Source organism: Anolis sagrei, chromosome 3 (assembly GCF_037176765.1).
Source record: "Anolis sagrei isolate rAnoSag1 chromosome 3, rAnoSag1.mat, whole genome shotgun sequence".
In the NCBI taxonomy this organism is placed as follows: domain Eukaryota; kingdom Metazoa; phylum Chordata; class Lepidosauria; order Squamata; family Dactyloidae; genus Anolis; species Anolis sagrei.
In genome coordinates, this window is record NC_090023.1 from 262,285,427 (window position 1) to 262,304,381 (window position 18,955).

Sequence of the window (18,955 nt, forward strand, 5' to 3'; positions counted from 1 at the left end):
AACTTAGGAACCGAAGGAAAAATTTCAAAGGTTGAGAGAGCACTGCTCTCGTTTTGCCCTCCTCTGGGATTCATCTTGTTCTCTGCCTCAGGCAGCAAAGTCTCTTGGGCACCTTGTCCAAGGCAATCACTTCCATGCAATAAAGCCAACAATGCAACGAGGAATTGGCAGATTGGAAAAGGTCTCTCCAGATCTAGCTAACAGTTTATGTTACGCACAAAGAGGCAACCCGTAACCTTCTCTTCCACCCCATTCCTCCAATGCACATATGATACAACAGATCCAGCAAGGGATTTGTCTGTCGGCTGATTTTGAAGCTCACTTGAAGCATGCATTGCATTTCCAAATAGATTACCCCTGTCCCTGTGTTGCAACAAGAGGTCCCAAGAAAAGCATAAAAATAAATGGGATGGGGGATACTCCTGCCCAGATTCTTACCGGCCCTTTCCGATTCCCCCATCCACTCCAGCAGCAGCTCCCAGCCTGGGTTTGCTTTACTTAGGAAGCAGTTCTGGTGGACTTGGAGCTTGCAACAAGGTGTATATCCATGGCAACCAGTCACCATGGACTGATTTCTCCCAGGATACAGGCCTGGCTTTGTACTGACGTCAGCGCAGGACGGGAGGGACGATGATGATAACGGAGGGAACCACGGAGGAGGAGACCGTGGAAGGGTTAGCAAGCAGATGGATGGCAGAGGGGAAGAAGGGCCAAGAAAGGGGCCAAGGGTGGAGATCTAGCTTCCCATCAAGTAGCATAGGTGGAGCATAAACTCATAGAATCCTAGAGTTAAAAGAGACCCCAAGGGCCATTCAGTCCAACCTCTTTCTGCCATGCAGGAAGACACAGTCAAAGCATTCCTGGCAGATGGCCATTCTGCCTCTGCTTAAAAACCTCTGCTGGACTCCCATTCAGCATATTCTACTGTCAAAAGTTCTAACAGGTCAAGAAGTGCTTCCTAATGTTTATATCCAATCTCTTTTCCTGCACTGTGAATCTACAGCTCCATTGTGTCCTAGTCTCCACAGCAGCAGAAAACAAGCTTGCCCTGTCCTCAATGTGGCATCCTTCTAAAAATGTAAACATAGCTCTCATGTCCCTTCTCAGCTTTCTTTTCTCCAAGCTAAACATTTGGAATACTGTGTCTAATTCTGAGCACCACAATTGAAGGAAGATGTTGACAAGCTGGAATGTGTCCAGAAGAGGGTGACTAAAATGATCAAGGGTCTGGAGAACAAGCCCTATGAGGAGCAGCTTAAAGAGCTGGGCATGTTTAGCCTGAAGAAGAGAAAACTGAGAGGAGACATGATAGCCATGTATAAATATGTGAGAGGAAGTCACAGGGAGGAGGTCCTAGTCTGCCGTCCTGGAAACTAGGACACGGAGCAATGGCTTCAAACTACAGGAAAGGAGATTCCACCTGAACATAAGGAAGAACTTCCTGACTGTGAGAGCTGTTCAGTAGTGGAACTCTCTGCCCCCAAGTGTAGTGGGGGCTCTTTCTTTGAAGGTTTTGAAACAGAGGCTGGATGGACATCTGTTGGGGGTGCTTTGAATGCAATTTTCCTGCTTCTTGGCAGGGGTTTTGTGTCACACACCAAGGCTGGAAGCACACCTTTGAACCCACAAACACTCCAAATTCTTTAGCAAATAAACAGTTTATTGAATAAATGCAAGCAGTATATAAAAAAAGGTGAGAAAGGCAAGTAAAAGATTGTATAAGAAAGTCTAAAAACCATCTAACCCAGCAGGTCAGCAAATATAGTCCATCAAACAGAGCAGAGTTGATACTTAATTCCACAGCAAAATCCACGAATGCATAATCCTTAAAACCCACATAGGATAATGTCCAAAGTCTCTTGAAAAGCCAGGAAACAAGGTTGCACAGATCCAAGATCCACAGAAGAATTACACAGGAAAACATTCACCAACAGCAACTTGAACATGAGTCTTGAGCAGAGAGTTCCATGAATCTTGACATGACATATATACAAGACTTGACTGGTAACTGACGTTGCGCTCACTGAAGGCAAAGCTGTGAAAACCCTATATTTATTCAAAAAGATCTACACAAAATGCATTCCGATTCCCTTGAGAACTCTCCTTCAAATTCCTCTTTTCCCTTATCCTGACAGACCTTCCCACTCCCCCTTGTAGGTGGCGATCTTGACAGATTTGACCCCTTCTATCAAAGGTTGATTCCTCCCAGTTGCTCGTTAACACATTCCTTTCACTTTCCTTATCTAGCAACCCAAACTGGTTCCCAACAGACTGTCTGGAAACCATTCTACCTTGAGAACTAACAATCCCAGAATCCCTTTTCTCTGCAGATTCTTCTGTGCCCTCTTCTTCACTCACAATCCCGAGAATCTACATTAAAATCCAACATGAAAATCTCTGAAGGGTCCTGCTCTGAAGGAAATTGAACATAACCATAATCCTCGTCTTGAGGCACTGCAACAACCCCAATCGGCTGAGCTCCTACAGTTGGACTGGATGGCCCACGAGGTCACTTCCAACTCTATGATTCTATGATTTTATAAACATATCCAGCTTCTTAAGGCGTTCCTTGCAGAGCTTGGCTTCCAGACCTCTGACCATTTTGGTCTCCCTTCTCCGGACACATTCTAGTTTGCCCATATCCTTCTTGCATTTTAATACCCAGAACCAAACACAGGGTTATTTCAGATGAGGTCTGACCAAAGCAGAATACAGTGTGACACCTCTAGATATAGACACTAGACTCCAGTTGATGCAGCCTGGAATCACATTGCCTTTTTTAGCTGGTGCATCACACTATTGAGTCATGTTCAGCTTGTGGTCTATTAAGTCTCCTAGATCCCTTTCACGTGGACTGTTTTCAAGCCATACATCCAATAACTGTGTATTTCATTTTTATTACCAAAGTGTAGTATCATTTATTTTCCCCTGCGGAGACTCATTTTGTTAGTTTTGGTCTTTCTCTCTAATCTCTTAGGGCCATTTTGGATCCTGATCCTGTCCTCTGAGCTTTCTGTGAGGTGGGAGATTAGCCTGCACAGGTGGCGCATCCCTTATTCAAAATGCTTGGGACCAGAATTGTTTTGGATTTCTTTCCAGAACTCAGATTGCTGTGTAGCCTCCTTACACACAGATGATATGTTCCTGAACTTAGCATGGGAAAAGGAAACTATAAACAATACTAAACACTATTAAACTGAATGGCCTCTGCCAGATGTTATCACAGAACCAGCTTGGAAAACCTAGAAAATTCCTGGACTCTCCTGAACTCCTCCTAGAAGCAAGATGACTAAACTTAGGGTTCATCTTCACTGCATAATTAATACAGTTTGACACCACTTTAGTTCAATGCTATGGAATAATAAGAGTTGTAGTTTGGTGAAGTGTCAGCACTCCTGGGAAGGCTGAATGTAATAGTCCATCTCCTATGATGCTATCGAATTGAGCTATGGCAGTTAAAGTGCTGCCAAACAATATAGAGGTCTCCTTAGTGTTTCTCAACCTTCCTGATGCCTTGACCCCTTAATACAGTTCCTCACATTGTGGTGACCACCAACCATAAAATTATTACTTCATAACTGTAATTTTGCTACTGTTACGAACTGCAATGTAAATATCTGATATGCAGGATGTATTTTTATTCACTGGACCAAACTTGGCAAAATACTCAATATGCCCAAATGTGGACACTAGTGGAGTTTAAGGGAAATAGACATTGACATTTGGAAGTTGTAGTTGTTGGGATTTATAGTTCACCTACAATAAAATAATTCCTTGAACTCCAACAACGATGGAATTGAACCAAACTTGGCACACAGAACTTCACATGACCAAGAGAAAATACTGGAGGGATTTAGGAGGAATTGACAGTTATTTAGGAGAGATGTAGTTCACTTACCTCCAAAGAGCACTATGAACCCACACAACAATAGATCAGGACCAAATTTGGAACAAACACCTCATAACATCAAAATGAGGTTGGGGAGTTGATTTTGACATTTGGGATTTATAGTTTCTGGGATTTATAGTTAATTTACAATCCAAGAGAATTCTGAACTCCATCAACAATGGAACTGAACCAAACTTGGCACACAGAACTCCCATGACCAACAGAAAATACTGGAAGGGTTTGGTGGAGTTGTAGTTCACCTACATCCAGAGAGCACTGTGGACTCAAACAATGAGTATTTGCCATCTGTTTCCAAAAAGGAAGAGGATAGGCAGAGAGATCTTCAGCTTTCTCTGCCAAAGGGGTTCCTAAGACCATTATAAATATGTGTTTTCTGATGGTCTTTGATGACCTCCCTGACACCCCCTTGCCCGAACCCCAAGTTCAGAAAACTGCCTTAGACTGTCATGCTTTGCCCACATCATGAGAAGACTTGACTCACTAAAATAGTATAACGTTTTACAAGGGAGAACACAGTAGGGAAACAGGAAGACCACATTACAAATGGATTGATTCCAAGGAAGAAACCATGTCTCCGAGTTTGCAAGATCTGAGCAGGGCTGTTGAGGACAGAGTGATTTAGATATCTCTCTTTTCTAATTGCCCTACAAATTCCAAAGGAACACAAACCACAATTCACATTAGCAAGGCACAATAAAGCAGTCCAAAAAGAATTAGATTTAATCAGATATAGACGTGGCACTAGAGAAAACACTAAAACAATAAAGAGCTGGGCGGCAGACACTCATAATTCAAGCAAAAGCATACCCTCCAGCATTTTACCAATGAAAACCAGGAAACATGTGGCTGAGCATTATCAGAATGTGGTCAAGATGACCAAACCAAAGGAGACACAAGCTGATTTTCCTTGAGCCTCCTGGCAAGGATATTATTTAATCCTATCTTCTCCCACCTGCTGAGTTTGGTGCAAACTATTTTGAACTCAGTCTGCAGCAACTGCAATAAGCTGAGGACAAATGGAGAAAAAGCGGGCGGGGAGAGAGAAGCCAGTACATTTTAAAAGCTGTGTATTGTTGGAGGCTTTCATGTCCAGAATCACTGGGTTGTTGAAGGTTTTTCAGGCTGTATGGCCATGTTCTAGAAGCGTTCTCTCCTGACATTTTGCTTGCATCTATGACAGACATCCTCAGAGGTAGTGAGGTGAAATGTCAGGAGAGAATGCTTCTAGAATATGGCCTTATAGACCAAAAAACCTACAACAACCCAGTTTTAAAAGCAGCTCAAAAAGTGGGACAGCTAGAAGATCTAGAATACGTGGACACTCAAAGCCACTGAAATACAAGATAGAGGACCACTGCTGTGCATTGTGAGATTTTGGGAGGAACCTCCAGAGTAGTGTTTCTCAACCTAGAGGTTGGGACTCCGGGGGGGGGGGGGTCATGAGGGGGTGTCAGAGGGGTCACCAAAGCCTATCAGAAAACATAGTATTTTCTGTTGGTCATGGGGTTTCTGTGTGGGAAGTTCGGTCCAATTCTTTCGTTGGTGGTGTTCAAGGGGCTCTTTGATTGTAGGTGAACTATTAATCCAAGCAACTACAACTTCCAAATGTCAAGGTCTATTTCCCCCAAACTCCACCAGTGTCCACATTTAGGCATTTTGAGGATTTGTGCCAAGTTTGGTCCAGATCCATCATTGTTTGAGTCCACAGTACTATCTGGATGTAGGTGAACTATAACTCCAAAACTCAAGGTCAAAGCCCAGCAAACCCTTCCAGTATTTTCTGTTGCTCATGGGAGTTCTGTCTACAATTCCCAAATGACAAAAATCAACCCCCACCACCAGCCCACCAGTATTTAAATTTGGCTGTATTTGATATTTGTGCCAAATTTTGTCCAGTAAATGTAAATACATCCTGCATATCAGACATTTACATTAAGATTCATAACAGTAGCAAAATTACAGTTATGAAGTAGCAATGAAAATAAGTTTATGGTTGGGGGTCACCACAACATGAGGAACTGTATGAAAAACATTTCTAACAAATGCTGGCATAAATGCGGGGAGACTGGTACTTTTTCACACATGTGGTGGGACTGCTCTGAAATCCAAAAATATTATAATACTGTTGGAGAAGTAATAGAGGAAATAATAGAGCAAAAACTAAATTGGAATAAAGCTCGATTTCTGTCCCTCACCATAGAGGTAAAGGAGGGGAACAACGAATGGTCAGATATATTGAAATTTAGGATAGCCGCTATACATGCCACAGTCACCAGAGGTTAGAAAGATAAAACAAGGTTGGACCTGAAAACCTGGTGGTTTTATCTCTCTGAATATGATTTCATCTATGAAAAGAAAAATAAATATTTGAATATTCAGTCAAGACAAGATTGGTTTAGGAAATGGTCTTGTTTAATCGACAAAACAGAAGGAAAAGATAGGTACAGAACTTTAAATCAGGCCTTCCAGACAATTAAATCAATGTACTGATTTAAGTAAACCCAGATGGGGATGGGAGGGAGGTGGGAAGATGGTGGGAAGGGTGGGTGGGTGGGATGGGGGGTTTAAAGGGGTAATTAATCAAGATATACGGTAAAGGGAAGCACAGTTGGAACCTGTATCCTAGCCATAAAAATTGTAATCAGTTTTTGATATTATCTTTTAGATGGCTAAGGTTTGTATTGTATTTTTTTGTTATTTGTATGGAGAAATTAATAAAAAATTCAAAACAAAAAAAACACGAGGAACTGTATTAAGGGGCCACGGCATTAGGAAGGCTGAGAAACACTGTTTTAAAGTGAAAAAGCTGGCAACTCAGAAACATTTTGCTTTTTATGTAAAAGATTTTGGCAACTGTCCCAACTGGAAGAAGCTATTTTTCCTTTCATGGAAATGGAGTTGTTTTGTTGTTCCCCTGGTGTGCTGGCAACCTTACAGAATGGCCCGGTAGGATTGCCAATACCAACTATTAAGAGAGCTTTAGCATTCATTTTTATGAATCTTGCTTTAAGGATGCTTGAAGGAACAAGCAAATGGCCTCGTATCAAGGAAGGTCTTTTAGCCTAAGGGAGCAAGAAGGTCACAGCCTTAGCACCCAACCTGCTGTCTTTGGTGGGACACGTTTGCAGGCAAGCCTATGTGAGCAATGCTGGATGTTGTGTGCATGTGTAGGACTGCAATGCTTCTGAAAAACCCACATCCACCTGCACTGCAAGTGAGATTGCCAGGAAAACAAGAAAAACAATAAAATGCTGGGTACATCTGCCAATTTGTAGCATGCAGGCTCAGGATGTTGTTTGTGTTGGCATCAGGGGTGACTCAACCATTACGCAAAGTAAGCATTCACAGTATAGTTCATTTTGCCCAGGGGTGCTCTTGAGGCGCTTTTGGGGGAAATAGACCTTGGCATATGCGAGTTGTAGTTACTGGGATGTATAGTTCACCTACAATCAAAGAGCATTCTGAACTCCACCAATGATGGAATTGAACCAAATATGGCACACACAACTCCCACGATGAACAGAAAATATATATCAGTGATTGGTTGGGGGGTGGGCGCCAAAATACTGTTTGCTTACAGTTGAAAATTACCTAGGGCCGCCTCTGGTTGGCATAATGCCCAAAGGAGCTGATTTGGAAATTAGGAGTCACTGATTTCGAACCCTCAGTCCTGGTCCAACACTCAAGCTCACTCCCTGTATACCAGGCATGGGCAAACTTTGGCCCTCCAGATGTTTTGGACTTCAATTCCCATCATTCTTAACATCCTCAGGCCCTTTCCTTTTCCCCCTCAGCCGCTTAAGGAAGAGGCCTGAGGCTGTTTGGAGTTATTGGAGTTGAAGTCCAAAACACCTGGAGGGCCAAAGTTTGCCCAGGCCTGCTCTATACTAATAGAAGTGACGTATTTCAAGAGGAAAATGTTTGCTTGTGTTTAAGTGCTGGTCAGTGACTGTAATTAAGTTTTGTATTCCTTGTGTTTGTATTTGTGGTGCAATTATGAAAAAAGGAAAATCCCATGCTAAAGATCATTAGCAAAAGGAATAAAAAGCTTCCAATATTGAATGCCAAATCTCTGGTGCAGACCCACTCAGAATAGAGCGTACCGTTTGGATCGCCACAACTCAGGAAAGATATTGTAGAACTGGGAAAGGGGCAAAAAAGGAGAGCCAAACGAGTGAGGAGATTAGAGCGCTCCTCCAAAGTTACAATCCACAGGGCTTTACAACGTAGTGGGGAAGGATATGATTAAAGGATTGGAGGCATGACAGAGGTGCATACCATCATGCTCAGTCTCAAGAAAGAAGAAGCGATCTTTCCTTTCATGACGCTACAACCCAGGGCCATCCACTGAAGATGAATCAGATGAGATTCAGGACAGATAAAAAGAAACATGCTTTCACAGAGACTCTGTAATTCACTATTACATGATACAGTGAAAACCACCAACTTGGACAGATTGAAAAGACTTTCCTCAAATTCATAGGGAGTACATGGCTAGGAATAACTACAAGTCATGACAGATAGGTTTTACTACCTACAGTTTCAGAGATGGCATATCCCTAATAGTAGTTTCAATATCTTGTTGAAGGCTTTCATGGCAGGAATCACTAATTGTTGTAGGTTTTTCAGGCTATATGGCCATGTTCTAGCAGCATTCTCTCCTGACATTTTGCCTGCATCTATGGCAGGCATCCTCAGAGGTTGTGAGGTCACAACCTCTGAGGATGCCTGCCATAGATGCAGTTGAAACATCAGGAGAGAATGCCTCTAGAACATCGTCATACAGCCCGAAAAACCTACAACAATCCAGCCTCAATACCGTAAAAGCATCCAATCCTATCTGATCTTGGAAGTCAAGCAGGGTCAGGCCTGGTTGGTATTTGGATAGGAGGCCACCAACAAATATGATAGGGTACATTTCAGGAATTGGCAAAACCACCTTTGAGTATCCCTTGCGTAAGAAAATGCCATGGAATTCATGGGTTTGCCATAAGTCAAGAAGCAAATTTAAGGCATGTGTTTGTGCGCGTGTGCTGAAATAAGTTACATCAACCTCAGGTAGCACAGCCAATGCCAAGGAATGATTGTAGTTTTGTTCTTGTTGACTGCTACTATGTTCACCATTCTTTCCTCCTTTATAAGGTCTAGGAAATACCCCGGACTACGAAGTAGTATCCTTCAATGCAATCCGAAGTTTGCCCATGCCTAATGTAGAGTTTTGAGCATTAAGCCAAGACTTTGGAGACCAGGATTCGATTCCCCCTCGGCTATGCAAAGCTACTGGGTAACTTGGGTGAGTCACATGCTCTTCGCTACAGGAAACCCCAGGATAGGCTCACTTTAGAGTTACCATCATATATCATGAAGGAATAGAACAGAAACAAATCTCCAGTGAGGACAGGGGTGAGAATTGTGTGGCCTTCCAGTTGGTTTTTGGATTGCAACTCCCAACATCCCTTAGTGTTGACTACATTCTGGCTGCTGAAGAGCCTCATGATTCCTATCCCAGGTTTGCAAAGATGTAAAAGGCCAACTTCTCAAGATCCTTGAGGGTGGCAAACAAATATATGTGGACAAATACTCAGACCTTATAAAAAGGAAGCTTCCAGTATTTCCAAGATCTGCAGACATTCATTGCTCACATAATTCTTATCTCTATATCATGAAAGGTTGCAATGGCTGATTTTGCTTTTCCAGACAGAGTATTGGGTCGGCCGGGGGCTTTCTCTGATCAGTTGGCAACACTTCCAGATTTCTGGTTTACCTTCCACCTGAGTCTTTGGAATGTGAGTCTTTGGAATGTGGTCCAGGCCAAGTTGAGGGACCCACCGTTTCAGTATTTAGTCAAGATACCGTGATCGATAAATACCGAGGATTAGGTAATTGAATAAACCTCAGGATTTGAAAAGGAACTGCCTTTGAAATATATTCTTAAAAATGAATCTAATGTCAGATGGGGATCAAAAGATTATTTAATGATTTTACTTTTCAACAGCTGGCTGCACTGCATAGAGTGGATTATTATTATTATTATTATTATTATTATTATTATTATTATTATTAGAAACACAACAAGATGAGTCCACAGCAAACAAGATCACTCCACTGGCTGTTGTATTGGATCACATGTCGGACACTTCCCAAGTGTCTAGGACTGTGTGATGTATCAGCAAATAATGCGTGTAGATCCCAGTAAGGTGGCCTTTTGCAGCTGGCAGATGGTAATTTTGTCAGCGTCAATTGTGCTTAAGTGCAGGCCAAGGTCTTTAGGCACTGCACCCAGTGTGCCAGTCACCACTGGAACCACCTTTACTGGTTTATGCCAGATTATTATTATTATTATTATTATTATTATTATTATTATTATTTTCAAGAGATGCCTTACAAATAATTGCAACTTTCATCAGCTGCAATTACAAAGGTGCAAACATACAAAGGAAATCATGCAAGTCAAGTTTTACTTATCATTGTACCTCTAGTATGCATAAGCTGCACCTGATGGATTTACAGCATGAATATTTCTAAGGGAGCAAATCCCATGTTAGGACCATGAGTGGCAACATGGATCATCAATTCATCAAATATTGATTCCTGAAATGGTTGTCATGGGAACTGAGGTTGATGTTCCCTTCCTTTCCTAATTTCATGCAGAACTTGTGGGTGCTATAGAACCATGACATAATGGCAGACTCATTATAATCCAAAGCAGTTGGGTTTCCAAAGATTGGCTGCTACAGTAAGGTGGGCTGTGTGGAGCTCTGCTTCCCACACTCAAGCCCACTCCATCCTCTGGCACCAAGACATGTATTTTAGGATACAGTTCAAATGTTGTCAGCTTAACCCAAAATCCCCAATGGAAGACAAAATCCTCAAGGGAGATGCAAACAAGCCAACACAATGGCCTGGCAACAGAAAGATCTGGCTAGAAGCCTAGTCTTTAATCAAAGGTTGGCCAAGCTAGAAGCCAAAGAAGTAACTTCCCTAAAAATGGGGCTAGGCTTGTGGTCACTTGATATAGACAAACACCGGAAACATCACTCATCCTTCAAGAGTGATCAGTGTTGGCTTGTAATTCTAACATGATAGAGCATAGCTTTCTGTGGATTTCATTTGGCATTGTAACTGTGCTCTCCAAGGTGCTTAATTTAGTTGCACTACAGATTTCAGCACCTTGGACAGCACCTTTAATGCTAAGACTCGGGCTGGCTTTACACTGACCACATAATTCAGTTCAAACTGAATTATATGGCAGTATAGACTCACACAATGCAGTTCAATGCAGTTCAAACTGTATTATATGGGTCTACACGGCTGATTCGTATAATTTGTACTGATTCATATAATTCATACTGAATTACATGGTCAGTGAAGACTCACATAATGCAGTTCAATGCAGTTCTAACTGCATTATATGGATCCACACTGACCATATAATATACTTCAAACTGAATTAACTGGCAGTGTAGATCGAGCCCAAAACCAGGAGTAGACATATTGCATCACTGTCAATGGAATCACCAAATGCCATGGGCATTGATTACCATAATGGACACCAATCTGTCCTAGCTGCAAAGTCAATCAGTGAGGGTATCTGTTTTTTAATATTAGTGAGAGAAAAACCAGCAGAATCAAGACAGTAAGTAATGAATACCATTCAGGAACACGAGAACTCCAGATAGCAATTAATCAAGGGCCAGTTAACACCTCCCAGACAGAGGGTGCCTTTGGGCAATAAAGGACAGGCTACCTCTATGCAGATACCTTCACTAATTGACTTTGCAGCTTCATGGCTCCTCAACGCTATTCAAGCTTGCTAATTGCAACATTTACACTTACTTTAATCAGGTAAGGATTCTTTCTCTCACCCTGGACATTATTCCACAGATAGATAGATAGATACATACATACATACATGCACACACATATATACATACACACATGTGTGTGGTGTGTGTGTGTGTGTATGCACACACACATCACTTGCTTCACAGCCAACAGAACCTTTGAGGATGCTTGCCACAGATGCAGGCGAAATGTCAGGAGACAATGCTACTGGAACATGGCCATAGAGCCAAAAAAACTCACAGCAATCCTGTGATTCCGGCCATGAAAGCTTTCGCCAATGAAATCAGGCCCATTTGCAAGTGATATTTGTGTTCAAAATAGAAAAGGAAGACCATCGCTTCAATTTCCTTCCTCCTTTTTTGAATGCCAAAATGTAAGTTCTTGCATCCAGAAAATTTCTGAGATTCAGCTGTCTGTCCAAAGGTTGATTGCTGAGAAAAGTACCTTTGGTAGGCTTGCGACACACATAAACCCCTAGTAGGCATAGCCACCAGACGATTCTAGAAAACTTAGGCACAAAAGAAAGAAAATTGAATAAGCCTTGATGACAATGCATAGACACTACCTGTGCTGGCCGGGGGCATTTGGGAAACCATTGCCCAAAAGGTGATTTTATCAAGCTGTGGATCTCACACGTTGTGGGAATAAAAAGACCTTAAAGTCAACCATATGAGTCACGCTCGATGTTGCAGGGTCTAAGCAAAGACACCATTTGATTGTTGCTGTGCTGCGATTCTCACAGTAACCTTGGAGAAAATTTGTTTTCCTGGCAACAATGTGTGTGCCTATGTGCATTCAAGTCACCTGTCAATTAACAGCGACACCGTGCATTCATAGGGTTTTCTCAAGCAAGGAAATACAACGCATTTGTTGGTGGTTTCCCATCCAAGTACTAACCACAGATGACCTTGCGGGGACTGTCATAACATGTGGGATTTTGGCCTGTATTAATAGGAGCATAGTGTCTAGATTTAGGGAAGTAATGCTACCCCTCTATTCCGCTCTGGTTAGACCACACCTGGAATATTGTGTCCAATTCTGGGCACCACAAGCTGGAATGTGTCCAGAGGAGGGCGACTAAAATGATCAAGGGTCTGGAGAACAAGCCCTATGAGGAGCGGCTTAAGGAGCTGGGCATGTTTAGCCTGAAGAAGAGAAGGCTGAGAGGAGATATGATAGCCATGTATAAATATGTGAGAGGAAGCCACAGGGAGAAGGGAGCAAGCTTGTTTTCTGCTTCCCTGGAGACTAGGACGCGGAACAATGGCTTCAAACTACAAGAGAGGAGATTCCATCTGAACATGAGGAAGAACTTCCTCACTGTGAGAGCCGTTCAGCAGTGGAACTCTTTGCCCCGGAGTGTGGTGGAGGCTCCTTCTTTGGAAGCTTTTAAACAGAGGCTGGATGGCCATCTGTCAGGGGTGATTTGAATGCAATATTCCTGCTTCTTGGCAGAATGGGGTTGGACTGGATGGCCCATGAGGTCTCTTCCAACTCTTTGATTCTATGATTCTATGTCCCATACTTCAATATTTAGCCCACTACACTATGTAGGCTGTATATATATTTGAATGAATGTAGTTTGACAACACTTTAACTGCCATGGCTCGGTACAATCAACCATAGTTGTAGGTATTTAGCCTTCTCTGCCAAAGAGTGCTGGTGCTTCACCAAACTACAGCTCCCATGATTGCATAGTGCTGAGCCATGGCAACTAAAGTAAACACAAACTGCATTTATTCTACAATGTAGATCAGGCATAGGCAAACTTAGGCCCTTCAGGCTCTACCAGCTGTTAGGAATTGTGGGAGTTGAAGTTCAAAACACCTGGAGAGCCCAAGTTTGCCTATGCATGATGTACCCAAAGGTCTAACTCAGTGGTTCTCAACCATCCTAATGCCATGACCCCTTAGTACAGTTCTTCATGTTGTGGTGACCCCCAACCATAACATTATTTACGTTACTACTTCATAACTGTCATTTTGCTCCCCTCATGAATCGTCATGTAAATACCTGATATGTAGGATGTATTTTCATTCATCCTACATTTCATTCATTAGGCTAGACAAAGAAGAGTAAAAAAAAAAAAGATTTCACTGGCAATCAAAAAAGGTATATTGGTTGGGCCAAATTTGACACAAATACCCAATATGCCCAAATTTGAATACTGGCAGGATCGGGGAAGGGGGAGTCATTTTGTCATTTGGGAGTTGAAGTTCACCTACATCCAGAGAACACTGTGGACTCAAACAATGATGGATCTGGAGCAAACTTTGCACAAATACCCAATATGCCCAAATGTGAACACTGGTGGAGTTGGAGGAAAATAGACCTTGACCTTTGAGAGTTGTAGTTACTGGGATTTATAGTTCACCTACAATCAAAGAGCAATCTGAACTCCACTAACGATAGAATTGATCCAAACTTGGCACACAGAACACCCATGGCCAACAGAAAATACTGAAAGGGTGTGGTGGGCCTTGACCTTGAGTTTGGGAGTTGTAGTTCACATACCTCCAGAGAGCACTGTGGACTCAAACAATGATGGATCTGGATCAAACTTGACATGAATACTCAATATGCCCAAATGTGAACAGTGGTGGAGCTTGGGGAAAATATACCTTGACATTTGGGAGTTGTAGTTGCTGTAATTTATAGTTCACCTACAATCAAAGAGCCTTCTGAACCCCACCAATGATAGAATCGGGCCAAACTTCCCACACAGAACTCCCATAACCAATGGAAAATACTGGAGGGATTTGGGATGAATTGACAGTGATTTAGGGATCCGGAGAGCACTGTGAACCCAAACAACTATGCCAATTGGTTCTGAAGACCATCAGAAATATGTGCTTTCTGGTGGTCTTCAGTGACCCCTCTGAAACCCCCTCGCAACCCCCCCCCCCCCCGGGGTTCTGACCCCCAGGTTGAGAAACACTGGTCTAACTCATTATAAGGCAGCTTAATGTGTTTGCATGGCCCTTCCTCCCTCCACCCCTTGTGCCATGCAGGACTGCATATAAACCCCAGCTATACGTGTATCAGAGAGCGGCATCCCTTAAGCAGAATGAGCAATGCTTTCTTTGCAAAGGCCTCAAAGCAGAGCAATTGAAAGCGGGCACCTCGAGAAAGTCCTGGCTGTCCAGAGAGCTTTGGCGAACCAGCCTGCGCACCAGCGAGGTCCGAGTGCGGCCAAGGGGCGAGAGGGCAGGGAGCGGCTTCACCTCGGTCCACTCCACGTGCAAAGTAGTGTCCACAGCCACTGCGGGGGAGAGCAGAGAGTGAGGTCAGTCTCCGAGGGAAACAAGATGGAAGGAGCAAAATGCCTGGCACCCTATGGTTCTCTCTTGACAGCAGGCTCTTCAAATGCACTTTCATGCAGATCATAAGGCTAGGTGGCCATCTGTTGGGTGTGCTTTGATTGTGTCTTCCTGCAGGGCAGAATGGAGTTGGATTGGATGGCTCTTGGGGATTGTAGGATTCTAATTCATATGTAGCACACATTGCCACAAGAAGATTGAAATGGCCTAGATGGCGAAGATGGGAAAGCCTATATATACTTCTATGTACAGTTGTCAGTGTATAACGACACTGAATGTTTGCCGTATATGTGTTCTGTGGTCTGCTCTGAGTCCCCTTCAGGGTGAGAAGGGTGGAATATAAATACTGTAAATAAATAAATACATTTTGGGGGTAAATATTTTTTCTACTACAATGTGTACAATTATATAAGAATATGGAGCTCCTGGTGGCACAGCAGGTTAAAGCACTGAGCTGCTGAACTTGCTGACCAAAAGGTTGGCAGTTCGAATCCGCAGGACGGGGTGAGCTCCCACTGTTAGCCCCAACTTCTGCCAACCTAGAAGTTCGAAAACATGCAAATGTGAATAGATCAATAGGTAACAATTCGGTGGGGAGGTAACGGTGCCCCATGCAGTCATGATGGCCACATGAGCTTGGAGGTGTCTGTGGACAATGCCGGCTCTTTGGCTTAGAAATGGAGGTGAGCGCCACCCAGGGGAGGCTCAACCCATTACGCAAAGTAAGCATTCGTAGTATAGTTGATTTTGCCCAGGGGCGCTCTTGGGGGGAAATAGACCTTGACATATGCGAGTTGTAGTTACTGGGATATATAGTTCACCTAGAATCAAAGAGCATTCTGAACTCCACCAATGATGGAATTGAACCAAATATGGCACACAGAACTCCCATGATGAACAGAAAATATATATCAGTGATTGCTTGGGGGGGGGCACCAAAATACTGTTTACTTACCACTGAAAATTACCCAGGGCCGCCTCTGGTGCCACCCCCCAGAGTTGGACATGACTAGGCTTAATGTCAAGGGGAAAACTTTACCTTTACCTATGGTCGGTATGCTGTATATCTTTGGGGAAAGGCAAGTAAGAACTAAAATTATTATTATACATACAGAGTGGCTCTTCCTGTTCTCATCTGCAAACATTGCAGCCTTTTCGCTGAAACTTTGGAATATGTGGTCAGAAGGGCCTGGCCTTTGCCTGTTTGCCCAGACTCAGACAATGAAAACTGATGCATAAAGCAAAGCCCCATTGAATTCAGAAGGATTTTCTCCGAGGATAACTGTAAGACCGAAGGCTTATTGATCCCTTTATTGTTCAGAGACTCTCACAGGAAGAAAAAAGGATAAATAGCAGGGCTAAAACGCAGAGAAGAAGTTTAGCACACAGGTCATGACTAATCCCGAGCAGCCTTCACCAGCTCACGCCTTCCAGAAAGAAATCTTGAGCTGTAATCTCCATCATCCAAACTCTGCAGACAGGCAGGGGATGATAGGAGTCACAGTCCCAAACCTCGGAAGGCTGCTGGTCTGAGAAAGGGTAATCTATGGAAAGAAAACCCGCAGATCCCAAGCAGTTGCTATGCAGTATTTTAACTAGGAATGTTTTGATATATGATGATAAGCGGCAATTATTTGAGAAACAGTATATTCTTCCATTTTCATTAAGGGGGAAGTTGATGCTGAGAGGAATCAATTGGGATGTTTCTAGCTATCATATCTTCCTTGGGAAGGGCTCCAAAACATCATTCTTGGCCCCCAGCAAAAGCCAGAATGGCTGGTTGTTGATTAGATTCAGCCTTATGATTCATACAAAAGGGAATGGCCAAAAAAATGTTGTGATGCAGAGCTGCATCTTTCAAGATGCCAGCCACTTTTATCTTCTTTCCCCTCCACCTATCCATAATGCAGAGTTATAGCAGTTTGACGCCACTTCAACTGCCATAGCCCCGTCCTATGGAGTCCTGGGATTTGTAGTTCCTTGCTGCACCAGAGCTCTCTGACGGAGAAGGGTAAATATCTTCCCAAGCTACAAATCCATAGCATTGGGCTATGGCAGTTAAAGTGGTGTTAAACTGTATTCATTCTACAGTGTAGATGCACCCTCAGAATAATTTTACTAATGCTCCAAGGAAAGAAAAACATCACTATTCTGGGTCCCATCTACACAGCCATAAACGAGGGTTGAATGAAAAGTAATGCCTCCACCTTTGTAACTCCTCAATAGATGGCAGTACTGGTAAGTGGCAGGTACTGCCTTGTTCAGTAGGCTCTCCTCTACAGTTCAATTCTGGCAGGAAGCTTTAGCATTGAACGGTTGTATTGTTAAAGTGTGAAGTATGGAACCCTGCACAAGCAGTTGGTCAATGCGACTTAAGAAATGTGCAGTCATTGAATTTTTGACAGCAGAAGGTGTCACCCCAAAGGAGATTCATCAGAGAATGCAAGCTGTTTATGGTGATTGTGTTGATGTGAGCACTGTGCGTCGTTGGACGAGTAAGTTTAAAGATGTTGAGGTGGGAACATCTGATTTGCGTGACAAACAATGAGTTGGATGTCTTCTGACGCCAACCACCGAGTTTCACAAGCAAAAAAGTTGACAGATTGATTCAGGACAATCGTCGTATCACTCAGAGAGAAATTTCAAGCATAATCAGCATTTCACAAAAATGTGCCGGTCACATTAATGGTTTGCTTGGCTATTGGAAGATCTCTGCACGATGGGTTGCAGAAACAGAGTGTCAACTTCTTCCATGACAGCTTCAGAAAACTTGTTCATCGTTGGCAGAAATGTATCCAATTGTCTGGTGATTATGTGGAAAAGTGAATAGTGAATAGTAATTAAAGAGCACATTCTAAGGATTATTTCTGCATTTGATTTATTAAAATATTCCCAACCAATCCCATGTAACGAAGGTAGAGGCATTACTTTTCATTCAACCCTCATATTATCCAGATTATCTGCTTTTGAACTGGATTATATGGCAGTGTAGACTCATATAATACAGGTCAAAGCAGATAATGTGGATTATCTGCTTTGATAATCTGGGTTATATGGCAGTGTAGATCCAGCCTCTGGATATTGAAAAATTTCAGATTTCCAGATAACGGATATATTTTATGCAGGGAAATCTGAGAATTCTTGTACTGAGTTAATGGTGCAGCTACACTATAGAATTAATGCAGTTTGACATCACTTTAGCTGTCATGTGCAATACTATGGAATTCTGGGAGTTGTAATTTGGTGAGACACCAGCCTGCTTTGACAGAGGAGGCTGAAGACCTTGTAAAATTACAAATCACAGGATTACATAGCACTTGACATGGTGTCAAACGGTGTGCTGGTACAACTGCACCAGGAGCTCCAATTTTGTTTGCTTTGCATTGAATGTTTGTTGCAGTCCTATGTTTCAGGGATTCTATAGATAGGTGGCTTCTTTTGGCTGCAATCATAGGGCAAGCCACCTGTCTATTATAGTTAGGTTCCCTGGTCCCGCCCCCCTTTTGAGTTTTAGAGGGAATAGGAGCCACTTTGAGTTCAGTTCAGACAGAGAAGCTTTCCATACAGGACGTAACTCGAAGAGCTCCTGTAGAAAGCTTCGGGAGATATACAGCCTACAGCTTGGCCGGGGAGAAAAGGCTCTACATCTTGGCCGGGGTTATACAGCCCACAGCTTGGCCGAGGATCATACAGCCTTACAGTTCCTTTGCTGAGGGACTTCAGCCAGCCATCACCGAAACCTGAACTCCTTTCCCCTGGAAGTCTACAAATCTCTGCCTGGTAAGGGTCTCTCGCAGAAGCCGGATGCAGAAGCCGGTGCAGGGGCTCCACGTCAACAGAGGCAAGTACGGACTGCCCAGATTAGAAGTTAAGGATTTCC

At 43.0% G+C, this 18,955-nt stretch overlaps 1 protein-coding gene across 5 annotated transcripts in view; it reads right to left on the reverse strand.

Moving 5' to 3' along the window:
• The window catches only part of FAM131A (family with sequence similarity 131 member A), a 101,410-nt gene that overhangs the window by 46,587 nt on the left and 35,868 nt on the right, over positions 1-18,955 (reverse strand). For 2 of the 5 annotated variants that reach the window (XM_060767397.2, XM_060767392.2), the window contains exon 2: positions 14,878-15,017. The exons of 2 other annotated variants lie outside the window; for them this stretch is intronic. Coding sequence is in view for 1 of the 3 variants with exons in the window: in XM_060767392.2 (XP_060623375.2) it covers positions 14,878-15,017 (140 nt within the window). In the remaining 2 variants the exon portion in view is untranslated. Of the gene's footprint in view, positions 1-438; positions 533-14,877; positions 15,018-18,955 lie in introns of those variants that run through there. One more of the 5 variants, XM_060767396.2, reaches the window with a different exon arrangement.